Raw genomic sequence first — 20,072 nt, 5'->3', positions numbered from 1 at the left:
ATTTTTTGGTGGGGAGAGAAGCACCATTTCTGCCTGCCCAGCCTGGAAGAGGTCAGATCTCAGTCTCTTCCCAGTGTTGCCCACACTGTGGTTGGGGTGAGATGGTGGCTGGGGGCTTTGAGGGGCCGGCTTCGAGCACAGCACAGAAATCCTGGCTGGGGATGGGGTGCAGATGGCTGCCTGTGTTTCTGCCGTAATTTGTAAGACGGTGCATCTGCTCCGCTGCTCACTTCTCGCCGTCAGACGTAATCCTCTGTACTGCATGGGCCAGATCCTGCCCCCCTCGTGAGGACCCTGGTCCTGCCTGGGGATGGAGGCAGCTCCAGGCACATCTTTTCCTTCCTGCTATGGATATTGGGGGACTTACATCCAGTAAAAAAATTAGTGCTTTAAATATATATGTATGTACATATACACCTATAGAGCTCTGTAGTGAACAAAAGAGCTGTTGGCAAGTGGCTGCAGCCTGTGAATGGATGTCAGGGAATAACACATGTATCTGTGCCATGGCAAAATCGAGCATCGTCCCTTCTTATCTGCAAAAGAGCCTGTGTTTTACATGAAAAAGCCTTTCTAATTAATAGGACAGCCCCTCTTGAGCTCGATAAAAAATGGAGTCAAAAGGATTTGATTAACCCCTGCTCTTTTCAAGGCGTGTGCTCTGCCTGAGCGAGACGCGTGCCTGCACCCGAGCCAAGTCCTGCCCATGGCTGATAACAGGCTCCCTTCGTCCCAGGGAGCACAGCAGCATCGTGCCCAAGGGTAGCCCAGAGTCTGGACATCGACAGAGCCGATTTGGGGGGTTCCGGCCCGAGGGCTGGCCAAGCATGGCTGCGTCAGTGTGCCGGGATGCTCCAGAGCCAGCCTGTGCAGCCGCTCACTCCACGCTGTTGCAGTTTCCTTATGAATATCTTTTGCTCCAACCGATATTTTTTTCTGCGATCAGATACATTTGACTAAACTAATACATATGTATACACGCCGGTACATTCCCATTCAAACCAATGTAAATTACCTTTGACCAATACATTTTCCCAGGAAATCAATGCATTTTAACACTGGATAATATTTATGAAATTGAATTTTTTATTGAAGCTAATGCAATTCTCTTCTATTTTATGCATTTTTATTAAACTAATGCATTTTAAATTAAACTGTTGTATATTAACTACAATGGCTGTTGGTACTTACAGTAAAATAATATATGTTTGCTGAAATCAATACATATTCCAAACCTAGGAATTTCCAGTTAACAAGGCTATATCAAATATAACAAATGCATGTAGCTACTTAATTTGATGCTTATATACACTGGCTGGTATATTTGTTTATTGGTAATGATTATTTTTAAAGGGAGAAAGCTTATTAAAGGTAGAAAGATGGATTCCTGTGCAGCTCAGAGCTGCAGTTTTAAGCCGGTGGTGGCGGCCAGCCTGTCCCTGGTGCTCACACCAAGGGGGGCTGTGGGGGTGGCCCGCGTGTCCCAGTGCTGGCTGGTGGCCGAAGCCCGTGCCTTCTGCCACGGATGGCCTCTGTGCCCTCGGACGCATCTGTGTGCCTCAGTTCCCATTGCGTGGGGGTTTGGGAGCATCCTTCCCTTTCCTTGGGCTTCCCCTTGCTCATCACACTCCCCCCCTGCAGCCCCTTTCTGCTGGCAGCATCTTCAGGAGCTTTTGGAGGGTTTTATCCATCTCCCCTTGGTGTTCAGAAGGTTTCAGTATTTAACAGCTTATTCCAGACAGACTTAATTTAGCAGCTTTGCCTGATTCAGCTCCATTTTCACTTGGAAGGATATATCACCGCAGTAATGGCCAGGAGGATTTTCCCAGCTCAGGGGTCTGGGGAAGAGCTGCCACCCACAAAACAGAGCCAGGGGCTGTATGGCCTGAGGACGGGGCAGGTGATGGGGACAAGGACAGATGATACTCCCATCCCCGAGCTGCTGGCCCACCCCGGGGATGTGCCCTGCACTGTGCACAGGATGCGGCCCCAGGAGGAGATGGCCGTCCTGGCCTCCCGAGCCACAGCATTGACGGGGGAAAGCCATAAATAGCAGCATTATTCACCGTGCGCACGCCAAATGGCGCCATAGTTGAGATAATTTGGGCGAAGCAATAAAAGAGGAAAATTAATTAAAGAGCATGTGCTAATTGTAGGGGGAATGTGCCTGGAAATATGTAGCAGTGGCAGAAATGTGGCTGGCAGAGGGGCCCAGGCACCCTCCCCGCGCATCCTGGGGCAGCCGGGGGGCACTGAGGGCTGAGGCGGGGCACAGCTCAGTGCATGCCCGGCAGAAGCCGCCCTGGGCACCGAGGGGAGATGGAGGGGTGCTGTGCCCCCCGCGGTGCCTCACCCTGCACTCCTGTGTCCCCCAGGTACCCCCCCATGTCCCTTAGTGTCCCCCTCAGGGTGTCCCCCCGCGGTGACCCGTCGTGCCCTCTCCCCGGTCCCCCGAGTGCTCCCCGTGTCCCGCCGTGCGCCCCCGCCCCGGCCCGGTGGGACGCGCTGCAGCTACCGCGGCGGCCGCCAGGTGGCGCTGTTGTAGCGGGCGCCGTGCGGGCCCTGCCTGGTCCCCGGCGGGGCTGGGGGAGAGGGGCAGGGAGAGATGGGGGGGAGGAGAAGGGGGAGAGGGGCAGGGAGGGACGAGGAGGGCGAGAAGGGCAGGGAGAGGGGTGAGGGAAGAGAGGAGGTGCGAGAGAGTCAGGGAGAGGGACGAGGGAAGAGGGGCCGGAGGCAGAGGGCAGGCTGCGGGGAGAGGGGAGATGGCCACGAAGCTACATCCCCTGTGGTCGTGGGCTCCTGTGCTATCAAACACTTTAAATCATTTGTGAGAATATGGGAAAGAGACTGGAACGGCCTCGTATCCTTCGGCGGGGGGTGGCTCCTGCTTCCCTGGGCTGGCAGAGGCCTCTGGCTCTGGAGGAGGCAGAGACCCTGCAGTGGGGGGCACGGGGGAGGCGGTGGCATCCCTGCCAGGGTTTCTCAGACCCCAGGACCCAGCTCTGCTTGGTGACAGCTGACAGGGCCTGTGCTACCTTCCCCCGCACGGGATGGGGACAGAGCTCCCAGAGGTCCGGGAGCGGCTGCCCGGGTCTCCACGAGGGTCTTTCTGTTCTTCACCCAGGGCTGAAGGTGGGCCCGAGTTCCTGGCCAGCCCCAGGGCCTGACTCGTCCCCGCTCACCCTGATGGCACTGCTGTCCCTCAGTGTCACTCCTGGTGTCCCCCTGTCCATCCTCGGGACAAGGTGGCCGAGCGAGCTCACCGTCACGGCTGGCATGTGGCTCTCGCGGCCAACGTCATCCCTTGGCCGCCTAATGGGGCCGGATTGCTGCACAAAGGGTTTATCTTGTGGATCACAAACGGTAGGAAGGCAAGAATAAATTAATGCCTGAAATGGGAGCGTGCTGAAATCTAACTGTTGGGTTTTTTTAAGTACACAGAAAAACCCCTTCCATATTTTAATTAAAAGCCTTTCAGAAGAGGAGGCGAGGGGCTGCCATTTACAACGGGCTATTGTCAGGCGCACAAAGCAAACCATTCTGGAGACAAACTGATTTATTAACCTGTGCCTTGCAGCCCTCCCCGGGGTGGGTGAGCCCTGGGTGGTGGTGGGGACGTGGCCAGACTGGGCTCCCCCTGCTCTCCCTGGGGTGCCCCGGGGCCAGCCGGGCAGTGCCCAAGGGGACACAGGGAGAGCAGGGATGGAGCGTGCTGCCCCACAGCTCTCCATCCCTCTGTGCGGCACAGGGTGCAGCCCCTCTCCTCTTCCTTACGGTTCCCATTGATTTATTAATGATTTGGCCAAACAGAAACATTCCTCCAAAGCCCATAATTTAATTTGCTCACCAAAGATGCCAGGTTAGTTTTATTTCTGATTTATGAGCAGGCTCTTCTGTTCCCTCGGCAGCAGAGCAGGGCAGTGATTTATGGGCATAAGATCAGCTTTGTGGGCGCAGGGAGAAGGTCCCATTGCTGGGACCTGTCTCCGATGGTGTCCAACAGCGGATACCTGGAGCATCTTGGTCATGAACAGACTGAACCATCCCCCTTGCTGGCACGGAGAGGATATGGCATCAAAGAACCAAAATCAACTCTCACCCCAGCAGAGACCATCCATCCCACCCGGGTTTACTGACCCATCTATAACCAAACTTCCCCCTATGCATGGCCCTGAGAGAGAGAGCAACTGAAATGAATTCCTATGGAGGGATGCCCCCCCGCCCCCCTTGCACAGCCTGTGCTCTCACCCCTGCCTAATTACAGCCTCGTTAAGCCAAAGGTGAAGCACCTGCCTGGCACCACCAGCAGACCCAATCTCATTACAAATCTCAATGCCTCCCAGTGGTTTGGGCTCTCTGATTTTTGTGGTTGTGGAGTTAAGAGAGGATCTATTTATAGCGCTTGGGCTCTCAGAGCAAAGTTGGGTGCTTGACTTGGGTGCACCCAGGCAGGGGCACCCAATGGTTGGGGTGTCAGAGCCTCTGTGGAGTTTGCTGTTGATGCCAATGGGGTTGAGGTTTCAGCTCAGCATTTGCGATTGCATCTGGGGTTCACCAGTTCCAGGCGGATGCTTTTGTTGCAGTACCATGAGGAGGCTCTGCCGTGGGACCCCCCCTTCTCTGTCCAGCACTGGAGGTGGGAAAGAGGCTGGAGCAGGGCTTGCAGGAGCACCCAGGCTCTCTCTAACACAAACTGCCTTGGCTCTTGCAAATCCTTTCTTTGAACTTTGATTTTCTGTTCACTTGTTCTTCTGCCTGAGGCATTTTGCAATTGTGGGATTGCGAGCAGCTCTGAGTTTCTCTGAGTGGAAGAGATGAGAAGGATGAGATCATTTCCTAGCTGTTTGTGCTACAGCATGGTGCCAAGGTCACTTTGGGTGTCTGCCTTATCCTTTTGGACAGTTTTCCTGGCCTGGGTGAACTTCAGACAGCAAGAAGAGAAGGAGCAGACCTGTCCCCATGACAGTGCGAAGCGCCTGTGGAGCAGGGTGCTGTTTGAAGGATATTCCTTTTATTTGGCATCTTCTGAACTCAAACTGTGCTTTTTTTAGTGGAATCCCAAGAGTCCTGCAAAAACGCAGGTAACAGCAGCAGGATGGTGCCTGAGCTGCCCAGGGGGGCCAAGCCCGGGGATGGCCGAGGAGCCGCTTCCTCCCCAGCCAGGTGGAGAGAGAGGCTCCAGTGCTGCAAGATCTGCTGCAGCGAGAGCAGCTGAGAGCTTTGGGGCTGGGACAGCGAAGGACTACAAGTAACAGCAGCAGAAGCACTTGTCCTGGGTTTGCTGGTGTCCATGCACATGGGTAGCGGAGGCTGCCGGGACGACTGACTGTCTCCCTCCAGCCCCTCCGAGCACTGGGATCTCTGCAGCAGCAAATGGTGACAGGTAAGATGGGGGGGACCAGCGTGCTGGTGAAGGAGGGGGCTGCTGCGTCCTGCCCTCGCCTTCCCTGCAGTTTCAGAGGCAAAGCTGCACCCACAGCTTGCGAGCTCAGGGCAATACTTCAGGACTGCATCCCCCTCCATGGGGGGGCGGTGGGGGTCCCAGCTTGCCCCACACTGGGTCCCAAGGAGGGGAGCTGGGACGTGGGTTTGTGTCACAGCCTGGCAGAAGCCCCGGGCTCTTCCCGTGCACAGAGATGTGCACGTGTCTGCACAACAGCTTCGGGTATTACCTGCTCCTTAGGAGGAATATTAAAATGCTGCACTTGCTTGGTCTGCAAATACCTGCCTGCAAAATGTACCCGAAAGGGCAGCCCAGCCCTTCTCTGCTCAAAATCACTGGGGTCCCTCCAGTGCAAACATGGCATGGCTCTGCTGGGGTGTTACTGCTCTCCCCTGGGGAAAGGAAATTAATGCTCAAAGCCCTTGGGCTGTTGGTGTGGTTGGTACGACTGGTTATGGGGGCAACTCGGGGCAGAAACTGTAAAGATCTTTATGTTTTGGTAGGAAAGCAAAGGGGGTATTTCTTGGACAGGTTTTGTTACTGCCCAGGAGCTACTGGCTGTGCCCTGTTCTTCTGTTCAGGTTGTTTGAATTCTTCAGAGCCCAACTGCATGGAGTCATTGAAAAATATAGTCCTAAACCAGTCTGAATTTGGGGATTTTTCTGGCAGCGGTGTGCTGTGAGCATGTTTGCTGTGCCCCCAGGGTCAAAGGTGTTGGATGTGTTGGGTTAGGGGAAAAAAAAACCAAACCAAACACCAAACGAAACAAACCTGAAAAACTTTAACCAGCGGCTTCCGGATGGCCATTTGCCACCTTCCCGCGACGGCTGGGTGTTCTTAAAACACCGATTTGTCGTAAAAAAAATTTAAAAAATCAATTGTACCCAGGCTCTGCGCCCCTTCCCCGGCGGAGGCCTGTGAGGGGCTTCTCCGCAGGAGCCGCGGGGGGGTCCCAGCACCCGCTGGGGGGGGGTGTTGGTGTTGGGAAGGGGGGGGAAGCCGCCCCTTTCCCTCCCCGCGGAGCGCAGGCGGGGCGAGTCGGCGGCGGCGGGGCCGCCCCCGGCGGTGGAGGCGGGCGGTCTCCTCCGTTCCCCTCCGCGCCTCTCCGCGCCCCTCCGCGCCTCCGGTCTCCCCCAAGATGGCCGCCGACGTGGGATCGATGTTTCGATACCGGACGCGGTTTGATGTCCGCCGGCTCCAGGTTGGTGGCGGCGGCGGGGCTGGCGGGGGGGGGGGGGGTGTGGGGGGGATCCGGGCGGCCGCCCCCATCCCTCCCTCTCCCCCCCCTCCCCCCGCTCCCTCCCGCCCTCCCTCCCTCCGCCCGCCCTTCCCCATCGATAGGTATCAGAAATTGATCCCCGCCGCCGCCGCTCTTTGTTCGGCGCCGCCCGGGAGCATGGAGCAGCGCTAGCGGCAATGGAGCCGCGCCGCCCCGGCCCCCGCCCCGCCGCCCCCGAGGTGACAGCGGGGCCGGGAAGCGGGGGGGGGGGGGTGGCGGCCGCCGCTCCGCCCCGGCGGGAGGGGAGGGGAGGGGGGAAGAGGAGGGAGGGAGGAAGGGAGGGAAGTTGCGCGGGATGAAGTTGCGGGGAGCGCGGCCCCCCGCGCCGCTCCGCCAAGTTTCTTGCGGTCCCCGCCCGCGGAGCGGAGCCGCAGGTGCCCGCGGGCTGCCGAGTGTCCCCGGTGTCCCCGTGTCCCCTCCCCCGGGAGCGGGGGCGGCTCGGTAATTGCGTTCCCAGCTGATGTTTGGAGCCGGGCGCCGGGGAGGGCAGAGCCTCGGTATTGAGCCGATGGCTGCGCGTTAGCCCCGGGGGGATGGCGGAGCGGGGCTGCCCGGAGCCCCGCCGAGCTCCCATTGTTATTCAGGGCCGGGGGTTTGCGGGGCCGAGGCCGGGGCTCGGTCAGCCCTGAATGTCAGGGAAGGCGATCGGCGTCAACCGGCTGCCGGCGGGTCCTGCGAGCGGGCTCCGGTAAGGGCAGGCTGCCGGCGCTTGGGACTTTGTGATGGAGGCGGCGGGAGAGAGATCCTTTGTGGCTCTGGGCAGGTCACGGATGCCGTATCCCGCCGTAGTGCCCGCGGTCTGTGAAATTAACGGTAAGTCCTTTGTTACCGGGTACGAGGGGAGGTTTGTCGGGGGATGCTGACAGTTGGTGACCTTAAATAGGCACCTATGTAGCAGGCAGGCGGATAATTAACACAATAGCTCTTCCAACATAATGGGATGAAACCCAACCTGGATCTACTACAAAAGCCGAAACGCTCATTTACATGGATATTAAATGGGTTTATCCCTGTAGGATATTACGGAGTTTAAAATGCAGCATGCTTCATAGGGGAGTAAACAAATTGAAATGCGATTTATGGTGCTTCAGTACTGTATCAACAGTTCCAGCATTTAATACATTTTGGCTTTTAAGCAGATTACGTGCTACATCTGTGATGTGCTACCCTAAAAGTAATGCAGGTACCGCGGCCGGTCGGCTTGCCATGACTGCTCATTTATGGCATCGTGGTCGGAAAGGGATTACGGGTCTAAGCGCTTCAGATACAAAAGCATTCCTCGCTACATCACGCTAATGACTTTTCCTGGGTGCGCGCAGACCTTTAAATAAAGGCAAATATTGGCAGCTACTTTTCCGTGGGTTTGTTGCGGGGGGGGAAGGGGACGGGGACTTTGCCAGAGGGAGAGGTGGGCTAGGAGATGGGCAGCTCTTCTTCCTCGCCCTTCTGCGTGTCCGGGTGGCTGTGACTGGGTGCGGAGCTGGAGAGGGAGCAGTAGGGATTGACTTCTGTCCAGGCAGCAGTTCTGCCGCCTCGCTGGGATCACGGTGGGAAAGGTGACCTTGTGCCAGCTTGGCCTAATGCCCTCTATTTAAAAAAAAAAAAAAAAAAAGAAAAAAAAAGGGAAAAAAAAAAAGGAAGGGGGGAACAATCCATTTATTATTCTTCCAAGAGCTTTTTTGGTATTTTTTTTCTTCCTTTTTAATGCATGTGTCTGAGCAGGTCTGCTGGCCTGGAGCTGGCCAGGAATGGCAGAGTTTGAGCAACCCTGATGAATGGTGGGCATATGTAAAACATGTAGATAATGTGCTACTCGGCAGCACTTTGATCGAAACGGCGTTGGGCCTTTTTACAGCAAATAGTCTCGGAAATGAGAAGAGATAAAATTCTATCAAAGATAATACCAGACATATTTCACTGGGTTATGAGATTGTTTTATTGTGTACATTACTAATGCAGTATTTTTTTACAGCTTTCTTGTGTATAATAGTCATAGTGGGATTCATACCTTTATGGGTTTTTTGTGTTTTAATTTGCTCGTGGTTTATTATGTTCCGGTTAGCATTGTATGGATTACACGCTCCGCGTGCCGGATGCTGGTTTAGTCCTACCCGTTCCGTGTTAAAACAGCAAAAAAGGGAAGAGTTGTGAGCTGCTGATTTGGGATAATAAATACAACTGCAAGTGAGGGGAGAGAGACCGATTATAGCCATCTTTTATAAATGTCTTCACATATCATTATGCAGATGAGCTCCGGCTATACAGCTCCAGTGTTTGGTTCGTCAAATAAAATGCTCTTCGTTTTATTTCCCGTAATGCAAATGCTCTCCGCATGCCAGAGCAGAGTTGGGCAGAAACTTCGGTGGCGGCTCCGCCGGATGGCGGTGTGCCGGGAGCCTCGGAGCGCGGTGTGGTTGATGGAATGTTTTTTTTCTGTTCAAAGTTTAGGGGAGGGAAAAAAAAAAACCCCGTGGATGTGATTAAAATATTATAACCTTATGATATTCTGAAGTGCATAAATTTTACATATCAGCTGCGGAGGGAGTTTAGACATCCATTAAACGATATGACAGCTTGACTTATCTAAATGTGCTATCATTTAACAATGTGTCAAAATTCTTCTTTATGTAGACGACAGCAGTAAATAAGCTATCAGTCCTCTTGGCTGAAGCTTAATTCCTGGAGCTTGGACTAATAAACTTAACTGCACTCTTGTGGAGCAGCCCGTGGGCAGGATAACCTTGTGGGGAGGCCAGGGCGTTTTTGGGGCTGTGAACGGGGGGAACTTCACCTCTGCAAATTCCCTGGGTCCTGTGTGGTTTTTAGGGCTCTTATGGAGAGACCGGTGGGACCTTCCAGTTTCCTCCAGCATCTCCAGCACCCAATGCTGTCTGTTCCCACCCCTGCTTTGTGGAGGTGGAGGGTGGGATGGTGCCTGTGGTCGCCGGGCCCAACGGAAAGAAGGGGGAGCCCAAGGGGGCTCTGGGTGTCCCCATCTCGGGGGGGATTTCATCTTTCCAAGCTGAAATCTCAGGGTTTATGTAAGTACGGCCCGTGCTCGGGGCTGGCTAAGGAGCGCTGTGGAGTTGTGAACGTGGTTTGTGCTTTCCAGTGGCTCCGGCCGCTCCCTGTGCGTGGGAGCGTGGGCTGCAGAATTGTCCTGTTTTAACAGTTAATACGAATTTAGGAGCAGTGGCACTAATGAAACCTGGTTCTCTGCAGATGTCTGTCTTGTGTTTGGGTTATCTGTTGTCTGATAGTTGTGTGCTCCTCTCGCGAGGTTCCCAATGACCAGGGTGTTTGTGATGGTGCTCTTCATGTGGATTCTCCGCTGTCTGCTATTGCAGCTGTGCTCTGTAGCCTGTCTCTTGGCAGGGACATTAGTGATGTTTCTTTCCTTCACCCAGGAGCCCTGTTTCCTTTCTAGGGCTATGGCAGCTAGAAATGATTGTCCCTTCCATGTGCCACCAAGGAGGTTCAGCTGAACTGACCACCAAAGCATAGTTGATGCTCCAGCATGGCCTATTAAAACCTCGGCGGCTGGGGGACTCATGTGCCTCTGGATGTCACCATCATTGACCACTTTGTGGTGTCCCCTTCTTCCACACCTCCACTGCAGCTCCCTCCTTGGGACAGGCTAAGGTGCAGCATCCATCCCACATCCCACTGGTCCCCCCAAATCCTTCATTAGAAGGAAATACTTGCTATTTCTAACATTTCTAATTTCTCTGTGAAGGGGAGAATGAGATGGGCCATGTTCCTGGTCCCACCTGCTGTTGGGTCTGTGTTGTGCATCGGCAGAAAGTCAGACCATGAAGTTCCTGAAGTGAAATGTGGTGTTTTTTTTTTTTTTTTTCCTGTGGCTGAATAATTGAGACGCTGCCAGACAAGAAAAGAGCTGCAGAAAATGAGAGTTTATCTTTAGCTCTGCAACTCTCACTTTAGAAACTGGTGACCCCAATTCCAGACCGAAGAGTGACTTCTTCCCTAATTAATAAATCCATTAATTAATTGTGTGCGTGCTGCAGCCCATTAGAGATGTACGCGCTGGCCTCCTGATCCAGTTTAGTGGATTGTCTCTATGGCCTTGGAGGGAGGGGGAGAAAAAAAAAAAGGGAATTGTGACCAAGAGGCGAATAGGGGACAGGGATGGAAATATAATTTGATTTTTATGGGACCAGAGGGAAGAGTATCAGCCCTGCCATGTCCTGGCAGGTTATCCAGCTTGGAGATGGGCATGGAGACAGCGAGCAGAGCGCTTGGGGTTGCTGTGCCCGCCAAAATGGGTGAGAGCATGGAGGGGTGTTCAGGGCGTGGAGGCAACTGCCTGCTGCCCCCAACTCGGGCCAGACCGGGTGGTGGAGGAGCCTCTCGCATCGACGCCCAGCATGGCTTGATGGCGAGAGGGGAGCTGTTTCCTTGGGGTCCCTGGGCTGCGTCGTCATCTCCCGCTGCCTTGCGGCCCTGAGTTTGGCAGGGCTCAGTAGGGCTTTTGTGCTGCAGGTGGAGCTGAATGTTAAAACGTTTGGTGATCCGAATTATTATTTATGACCAGATTAAGCAAACAGTACACTCCCAGCCTGCGAGTCCTTTAGGAGGTACTTGCTTAACTAGATAACCTCAGCAGAGCATGCAGAACTCGCTATTCATCTCCCTCCATATGTTGGCACAGGAACTGCTCCCTTCAGTTAATTTTTCTTGCTGTCTGCAGAGACTTCAAATAAAAATGCAGGCATAATTGTTGTACGCGCCAGTCCCATAGCTACTGTTTTCTCTGCTGAATGGAAAGTTAACTGTTGGCAAAAGAAGCACCATCTTTAAATGCAGAAGGCTTTGCTTGCCTATGGATTTAGGGGCTGGAGCAGCCCGTCTGCTCCCCCCTTTATTGCTCCTATTTTTGCTGGTTGGAGAAAAGCAGTGTATTTGGGTTCCCAGGGGTGGCTGCGTGTCCTGTGGGATGGCGGGGATGCTTCTCCCCTCCTCCCTTGGGTGCTGGCGTAATCACGGTGCTATACATCCCCGGCTGCGGGAATTCCCATGTCTTGAATTTCAAGGAATTGTCCCGGGAGCTGCCAACACAACATGGCAAATTGAAAATGCGGGGCCATTGTTTGCAGAGAGGGAGGGCGATGGCGAGCTGCAGCATCCTGCTCCTCAACGGCCTGCCTTGAAATGAAATTAATTTAGGGTTCAAAAGCGACGGTGTGTGCTCATCCCTTGCCAGACCTGGAGATAGAAACCACATAGGAGCTCGCTCACTGTATTAATGGTGTAGCAGATTCCCTCTCGAATTGGAAAAGGCACATTAGAGGCATCCATTCCCCCCAAAAAGCCTGGGTGAAGTTTCTCAGAACATTTTGTACCATCCTGCTCCTATTACCGAAAGATGTAATTCCCCAACTTGGGAGATAATAAGCAGGTATTGACTTCTGCTGGGGTCATTATCAAGATTTATTCAGTCAATATGGTTTCTTGGGTCAATAAATCTTGAGGTTGATAAAGGAGGAATATATACTTGCAGACTTTATTAAAAAGTTTTCCCCTTTCGTAACACTTTCTTGTGCGTGTTGCGTTAGGATGTATGACTGAGTTGCCTTTAATCACCTTTTTTTTTTGTGGTGCGTGCTTTCCTGCTTCCTGCAGCCTTTGGTGTGTCTTGCCGAGACAGCAAAACCTGGGAAGCAGGATTCGGCCCCTTGCCGGGTCTGGCTTGCTCAAGACAGCTGTCTTGCTAAGATCCCCCTCTCCTGGCTTGGCTTTGGCGATGGGGTAGGGGAGGTTGTGGGGAGTGGGGTCTGTGGGTGCCTCACCTCCTCATCTCAAGGCTCAGTGGGGAGAATGAGGCTGAGCATGAGGCGTTGGATTTTTCTGCAGGAGAGTTAAAATTCAGGATTCCTCTTCCTAGCCCACTGTAAAATAACGGGATTATGTCCCCTTCCCCGTTGCAGGCTGAGAAATCTCTGCCGTTCAGGATGGAGTGAAACAGCTACGATGCTGGGTCGGGCTCTGTCCCAGCACTGGCTTGCTGCTTTGGGCTGTGGCTTTGTGCCTCAGTTTCCCTGCTTCTGGGGTGCAAGGCATGGAGAAGGGATGGAGTATTCTTGCAAACCAGGATTTCGGGGTGAATCACCCCAGAAGGGGCCTGGCAGCATCCTGGCAGTTGTGCCTTTGCTCTTGGCCGTCGTTTCTGCCAGCAAAAGGCCCTCAGAAGGGTTGCGCGTGCCATTTCAGTTGCCCGTGCGGAGGATCTCTGGGGGCATCTCTGCAAGGCGGTCCAGGCTGTATCAGTGCAATGAAGAACAAGCTCTCGCAGCCAGCAAGCCGCCAGCCACAGGGGGTCATCAGCAAAATCTAACCAAAAGGCTTAGATAGCCTGGAAAGCTGAAGTGCTCGTTATTTACCGCAGTGCTTGTTAATGAGCAGGGGCACAGGAGCATCTGCCCCGGCCAGCGCTGGCAGATCCCAGCTTGGGTTTGGGGCGGAGGGGGAGCTCTGGATGAAGGGGGGCAATAACTGCTCACCCCGGGCTTGCAGGCAGGAACCCCGTCAAACTGGGGTTCAGAATGCAACCGTCAGAATGCAATGATGGGGTCCTTCAACTTCATCTGTATGTTTAATATGACTTATTTTGGCCATGTCTGCTGAAGAGCTGCTTTGCAGTATTCCCCGCAATTGGTGCGTTTTCTTTTAAGTTGAGCTTCCCGATTTCATGCAGCTGAACATGCCGACGCCTCCTTCCAAAATGGTTTCAGTGCCTTTTTTTTTTTCCAAACGGCCTTGCTGTATAATTATTTTTTTGACTACTTTGGTGTAGCACTTAATGATTTCCCCAAAGCTGCAACAGGACCCCAGAGTATTGATTTAGCCGCAGTTTAAGCGACTTGCTGCTAACGCGTGGCCGTTTTAATATTAATTGCTTGGCATGTGCATGCTAGCTAGTTCTTCTGCAACGCAGATTTCTAAAAAAGTAAATAACCAATTTGAACCCCGTGTAAATATTCCTCTGGTGGGAGCTGTGCCGTGCGTCAGCTGCTCTGAGCATGCTGCCGTTGCCTTTGGTAACGCTTCTGCAGTTTTACACCGAAGTCAGGACCTCGGGCATCCTTTGTTTTCTTCCGTCGGGATAACATAATAAAGTATTACCTGGCGCTGGCAGTGGGTCTTGTAATATGCGGTGTAAGCACAGCCGCTCCTCGGCGCCGGAGCCGGTGTGTTATTGCTTAGCCTGGCTGCAGAGGACATTTATTCTTTATTAATCGTGCCGACAGGGAGAGCTGCCTTCGTCTGCGGCTCTCGCAGTGGTTTGCAAACATTGCTTCATCCCCAAGAGCTGGGTAATTATTACCCCTCTCGTCCATCCCCCGGTTTCTTGGCTGAGGGGGGAGCAGTGGGGTCCGGCGGCACAGCCAGGGAGCGGTGGGCTCTGCCCCACGGAGGCACGGTTCGTGGGAGCTGTGTTGCAAAAAGCCCCCCGTGATGGCCGCATGCGATGCGGCAGCGCCCGGTGGCTGGGACGGGGTGATGGGGAGGACGGTGCCCTCCAGGAGGAGGGTTCTTGGGGATCCCCATACTGCAGCTCCCTGTCCTAGGTCCCCTGAGCAGCACCGTTGGGCCCCGAATTCAGTGCCCGAGTTGCCGGTGAAGGCTCCTCCATGGGGTCTCTCCCCCGGTGAGCGTTTGCCGGTGCCACGTTTGTCGTGCTGGAACTGGAGCAGGACGCCCTGGCCGTGCCGCTCTGGTTCCCTTCCTCTGGCACCGGTGATGGGCCGCGCTCTGTTGATCCCAACCACCTCTTAACTCCCCCCAACTCCAGCCCTGGCAGGGCTGAGGGCCGGCGGGTGCCTGGGGCCAGTGAGACCCAGCCCGGGGTACGGCTCCGGCACGTGTCCTGGCATCCGGGACACTGGTGGCCATCCAGGGCCAGCAGCTTCACCTGTGCCATACTCCACTCAGCACACGCCGCAGAGGTAGCGTCTCCTGCCACTGCACTTTTCTTTCAAATAAAAGCAGCTAATTAACATTATTCTTTAATTATTGCCTTTATCAACAAGGGGTCTGGTTTATACCAGCAGGATAGTCGCTTTCCCTTCCACTACCCAAGCGAATGCTTCAATTCCTGTTGCTTTTGAAATGAATTTGATGTCATCTGCCCATTGTCACTTAATGGGGACACTTGGGTAATGATTGCGCGCTCCAGCCCTGTTAGCAGCACTGCGAGCGTGTAATTTAGCCCCTTAGGCAACGGTACTTTTGAAATCTCTGGATAGTTTTGAACTCTCAGTTCTTAATTAAATATGCAATTTTTCACGGTAACCAGGTTAATTCTTTTGTGTTGTGTTGTAATACTGTTAGGAATTTTCATAGTTCTTATTAAACATTATTCAGGCATTGTGAATTCCATAATTAAAAAAAAATAAAAGAACAAAGCTTGATTCACTTCTTTCTTTTCCCTGGTTAATTTATCAAATGAATTTTGCAAATTTTTCTTTTTCTCCCCAGACGGCGTGCCAAGTGTTTTAAAGGGGAAGGATTTAATTGCTCTGTAGGGATTGGTTGGTTATGAAGGATTTGGCTGTTTGATTAGTAAACCCTATTGGGAATGGTTTAATGCTCCATGATCTTAAAAATTGTCTGATTGTTAGGCTCTCCAAGGATGTTTTCTCTTTTCCTTATGTACAGCAACAGCTTCGCACAAGTGTGATTATTAGATAGCAAGGAAGGAGCAGAGGGGGTAGATGGTTGGTGCTGGGTGAGCCTGCCTGTCCCGGCAGCACTGAGGGAGCCGCCGTGACCCCCCGAGCGGCGGTGATGATGATGATGGCGAGACAAACCAGCGGTTGTTTACGTGCATCCTTGCAGATTGTGGGAATTAATCGCTAGCTGTGCCAGGATGGGGCTGCTCCTGGGCTGGATCCTGCACTCACTTTCTCTTCCAACACTCATTCCCCAATATCCACCTTGTAATATAATGAAATTATACGGAGTATCTGATTTACCAAGAGGCAAACCCTTGCTGCGTTCTCTGTGTCTGAATCACTCTGGTATCCCACCAGGCGGCATCCCTGTAAGGATGCTAAAGTGGATGGGGAGGTCGTGCTGGGGGGCATCTGTGCAGCCCTGGAACCGGGTGGGCAGGACCATGCACGAGGAGGGATGTCAGGCTGCAGCCTGTCGGGGGTTTAATGCAGGTACCCCATAGCTGGGGGGCTCGCAGAGCCCCAGTCCAGGAGTTATATGGGAGATCAACCTGCTCCGACTGTGCAGCCTGGGGATGTGCAGCCAGAAGCCTCTAACTGGGGAGGCTTTAAAAAAAAATGGAAAAACAACACAAAAATGCTCTGCTTGTGTTTTTTGCTGGCGGGGATGGTACCCACTGCCCAATCGCCGATGCTTTTGTATTTTTCTCACCCCTGTGTAAGAGGGGGCTGTGCTCTGCCCTCACACCCCCAGCCCCAACGCCTTCAACTGAGGTTTGGATCCAAAATCAATGGAGGTGACGTCTGCGCACTGTCGTCGTGGCTGTGGGGATAGGCTGTGACTCCAGCCTCTTTGGCATGCCGGGGAGAGCATGGCTCTCCAAAATCCCTGCTGGGGAGGAGCCAGGGCTTCGCTTCTGGGGAGGCCAGGGAGCATCCCTGCAGGCGCTGCCACTGCCAGTGGCTCTCTGGGTTGTTTTTAAAGTGCTTTTGGACTTAATATAGGAGAAAAAAGTCAGTATCTCGTATTTTTAGCCATACCATGCCACTTGGGGTCCCCCATGTCCCCCTGAGGTTGTGGGGTGAAGGATGGTGATGGACTCACTATTAAATATCTGAAAAGCCCCAGTGTGGTGCTGGCACCCAGTGGGTTTTTTCGGGGGGTCAGGAGGGGTTTCGCCTCCCACCTGATGCATGGAGCATCCCTGGGAGCTGCTGCTAGCTGGGAGATGGCAGCCCAGCCAGGATCGATTGCGGCCAGTCTGAGGGGGCTCCCCAGGGGTTATTTGGGCTTTAAGGAGAGGTCAGAGAGTCATTAAACTTATAAATATATTACAGTTTAAGAGAAGAGCCATCGTTATCCTCGAGCTTGGTATATGTGCCGCCGATTTTTCCCCATTCTGGTTCAAGCCTCTTGCGCCCGGTGCATCAACCGGCGGCTGATCAACCAGGCTGGTGCTGCCTGTGGCCGGGCAGCTTGGGGTAGAAAATAAAGCATTCAGCAGCGTTGGGCAGGAGGTCTTTGCCCCAAAAAGCATCAAAACCTGCGCTTAAAACTGCCACTTCCCACCCTCCCCCTCCAAAACTTGCAGAAAGACATTAATTTGAGGTTTGGGGAGCCAAGCGATGCTGCTGTGGCTCAGCTGGTGGTGATCCCTATCCTGGCTCGCTCTGGATGCTGGCAGCAGCGTGGGGTTGGAGCCTGTGCTGAGGCTGGGGCTTCTCTGTGTCCTGGGTGCTTTTGGGTGAACGTGGGTTTTTTGGGGGGGAGGTACAAGTCAGCAGCACAGGAGTGCTCAGGCTCAGTGCTGGGGCTCCGGCAGAGCTGAGCCTGGTCTGTGCCAACCGGGTGTCCCCTGGGCACGGTGTGACCATGGAGGAACGTCATCAGCCCATAAAGCCAGATCCAAGAGGCAAACCACAGGGTAAAACCCAGTGGTGGCATCAACCCATTGCGATGTCTCCATCGTGTCGAGCAACGTGGGTGAGGAATGCAAGCGGGGCTTAAAAATAATGACTAAAATTTTAAAAACCTGCCAATTGCTCCCCCAGTTTCCCTGTTCCTCCATGGTTGAACCAGCAACGCTGGGCTACGGCTAAAGCAGGGATGCAAACCTTTTGCCCTATGAGTTTTGCTCAACGGCAGCAACCCAGGGCTTGAGCAGAGACCGGCCGTGCCCACAGGGCTGCCGGGGCTCTGCTGCACCGCCGGCGTGGGGCTGCTCCCTATGGTGCTGTGCTGAATCCAGAAAGTCATTTAAAAAACAAAAAAGAAAAAAACGGAAAAAAAAGGACTAGACATTTGCAAGGCGAAGCTGAGCAGACGCTGGTAATGTATTCCCAGGCATGACACAGAGTGGCAGCGTGTCGTGAACTGCGTCCCCGGGGACCCCCAGGTCTGTGATATTGGCTTTAACCCCCACCGGCTCCGGTCGGGGCGTAAATTCATCAGGCTTACGGGTATTGCTCTTGGACTACTGAATAATTTACAGTTGCAGAGCCTAGCCAGGTTCAGGTCATCGGGGTTCATGGGTTAATAACAGGTTTGGTTTTTGTTGTCAGCAGCTGCCTTGATAACATATGAAAGAATCCTATTCTGTTGATTAGATTTTGAAATGGATCAATTTTTAATCAGCAGAACATCTGACTCACTCAATAAGAGTAGCGTGGTGGAGACAGGACGAGGGTCTCGTTATTTACAGGATTGTTTGTTTTTACTAATACGCAAATCCTCGCCGGGGTTGGAGTCTGCCCCCCGCCTTCCCTCGCCCCAGCTCCCCCAAAATAAATCGCCGGGATTATCTGCAGCCTCGCACCAGGTATTTGATACATCTACCGATTCGGTAGGAAATCCATGATGCTGTTTTAAGAGATCCGAGGGCACGCTGAAGCTTTGATTTACCTATCTGTTGTTATCGATGGAAAAACATTTACTTACCACTCACCGAATCTTATATATAAAAGCACTTTGGGGGTGTTTGGCTCACCCCTTCCCAAGCATCCCTGCAGAGAGCTCCCCTCCCTGAGGGTCACCAAGAAACACATTCAAGATGAGCTTGTGGGTGCTGGGAGAGCAGGGGACAAACCCCAGTGGGATGCAGAGAGGTCCTGACCAAATTCCTGGGTGTGAGCAAAGTTTCAGAGGGAGTAACATTGATTTCATCATTAATGCTGGAAGAGCTGGATTCCCATTAAAAGTTAATGGGTGGGGACCTGGGCAGATGCTTTCTTAAAAAAAATTTTTTTTTTTATTAATTACTTGGGGCACAAAAAGCATCCCAAACTTGACATATTGCATTGCATCTTGATAACCACGTGTTTCTTTTTGTAAAGACATGTATAAAATGCTTTAAATTTTTTTTTTCCTAACTGGAATCCACTGGGTCAAAATTTTGGCTTGAAGCAAGTGTTAACAGCCACTATAACAGGACTCCCTGAAAACAAAACTTTTTTTTTTAATAAGAGAAAAGGTAAAAGCCTTGTAAGTCTGACTTTGGGAAGAGTGTCACTAGAGTACAGATGACTGTGGTTGCTGGCTGGGTGCTGGTGGCTGGCTGGGGACGATGGTCTGCTGCTGGCAGATATTGATACAGATAAGAACTCAGTCATGATGGTAATTTGCATGGTTTTGCCCTGGGTGCTTTGGGATTTTACTTTTAAAACTTGTGCCTTCCAGCAGTCTCCTTAACCTAAATAAATATTTTCCCTGTTGCCGTGGATCAATTAAGATCACGGCTGTGAGGGGGCTTGCTCCTGGCAGGTTTTTCCCCTCCATTTTTTTCTTGAAAGAGTTGCCTCTTATTTAAAATTGGGTGTATTTATGAATTTATATATATAGGGGGTTTTGTTGATTTGATGAGGTAGTGATTTAAGCACCAGGAAAAGTGTGCTGAAGCCTCTGGCTGGCGGCGGGATGCGAGCATGGAGATGATCTCCCTAGTCCCGCTGGGTGCCGTAGCCTATTCCAGGCCACCCACGTTCCCCGTGTTTGCTTCCCTTCGGCCACAACCAGCCACGCTCTGAGGTCTCCTTCAGGGCTTTGCAGTGCCTGGAGTTATTACAGGACCATAAGCCCAAGGGCTCATTTCTATAACCTGGAAATAACGCTGCAGCTAATAGGTGGTTGCTAATAGCCACAGCAATAGCTTATGGGCTCTCGTGCCTGTCAGCGTGCACCGGCGATATATCAGTTTCTGCTAAAAAGATTAGCAACATCAGAAGGTTAAATATGCATATTATATCATCCCTGGCGGTTTTATTTTCAGGAGAGCAATGGGTGTCACAAGTTCACGACTTCAAAATTAAGTTTGTTTTAGTGCTTCTCTGAGCATCTGCTGATTATTTTCTGAGATGAGTTGAAAGAAAAACACTTTTGTAAAGAGTAGAGGGGCAGCTGACCCATTTTTATTTAATAGCAGGTGCTTAGAAAGCCTCGATGGAGACGATCAGTCTTTAGTGTCCGTTGTCGGGCAATGGGGAGCTGCCCAGTTCTTGTGCTTGAGAAGGGCAGTGGCTCCTCTGGTAACTTATTAACTGTCAAAATTGCCCTTATGTTTAACAACTGAGTAAATGAATCACTGATGGGTCCCTGGGTTTTAATGCCATTACTCTGGACAGGATTGACCCAAAACCGCACCGGGGCTGGTTCTGCTGC

At 52.7% G+C, this 20,072-nt stretch overlaps 1 protein-coding gene across 7 annotated transcripts in view; it reads left to right on the top strand.

The window, feature by feature from the left end:
- Positions 1 to 6,411: 6,411 nt before the first annotated feature.
- The window catches only part of CUX2 (cut like homeobox 2), a 68,366-nt gene continuing 54,705 nt past the window's right edge, over positions 6,412 to 20,072 (top strand). For 2 of the 7 annotated variants that reach the window (XM_069794671.1, XM_069794667.1), the window contains exon 1: positions 6,489 to 6,644. In XM_069794671.1, coding sequence (XP_069650772.1) covers positions 6,582 to 6,644 — 63 coding nt within the window. In that variant the 5' untranslated portion in view covers positions 6,489 to 6,581. Of the gene's footprint in view, positions 6,645 to 6,823; positions 6,902 to 7,004; positions 7,536 to 20,072 lie in introns of those variants that run through there. The other 5 variants (XM_069794673.1, XM_069794669.1, XM_069794676.1 and 2 more) reach the window with 4 other exon arrangements.

Source organism: Haliaeetus albicilla, chromosome 10 (genome assembly GCF_947461875.1).
Source record: "Haliaeetus albicilla chromosome 10, bHalAlb1.1, whole genome shotgun sequence".
Lineage (NCBI taxonomy): Eukaryota > Metazoa > Chordata > Aves > Accipitriformes > Accipitridae > Haliaeetus > Haliaeetus albicilla.
The sequence above is the reverse complement of the archived record's forward strand: the minus strand, read 5'-3'. Positions and strand labels throughout refer to the sequence as shown.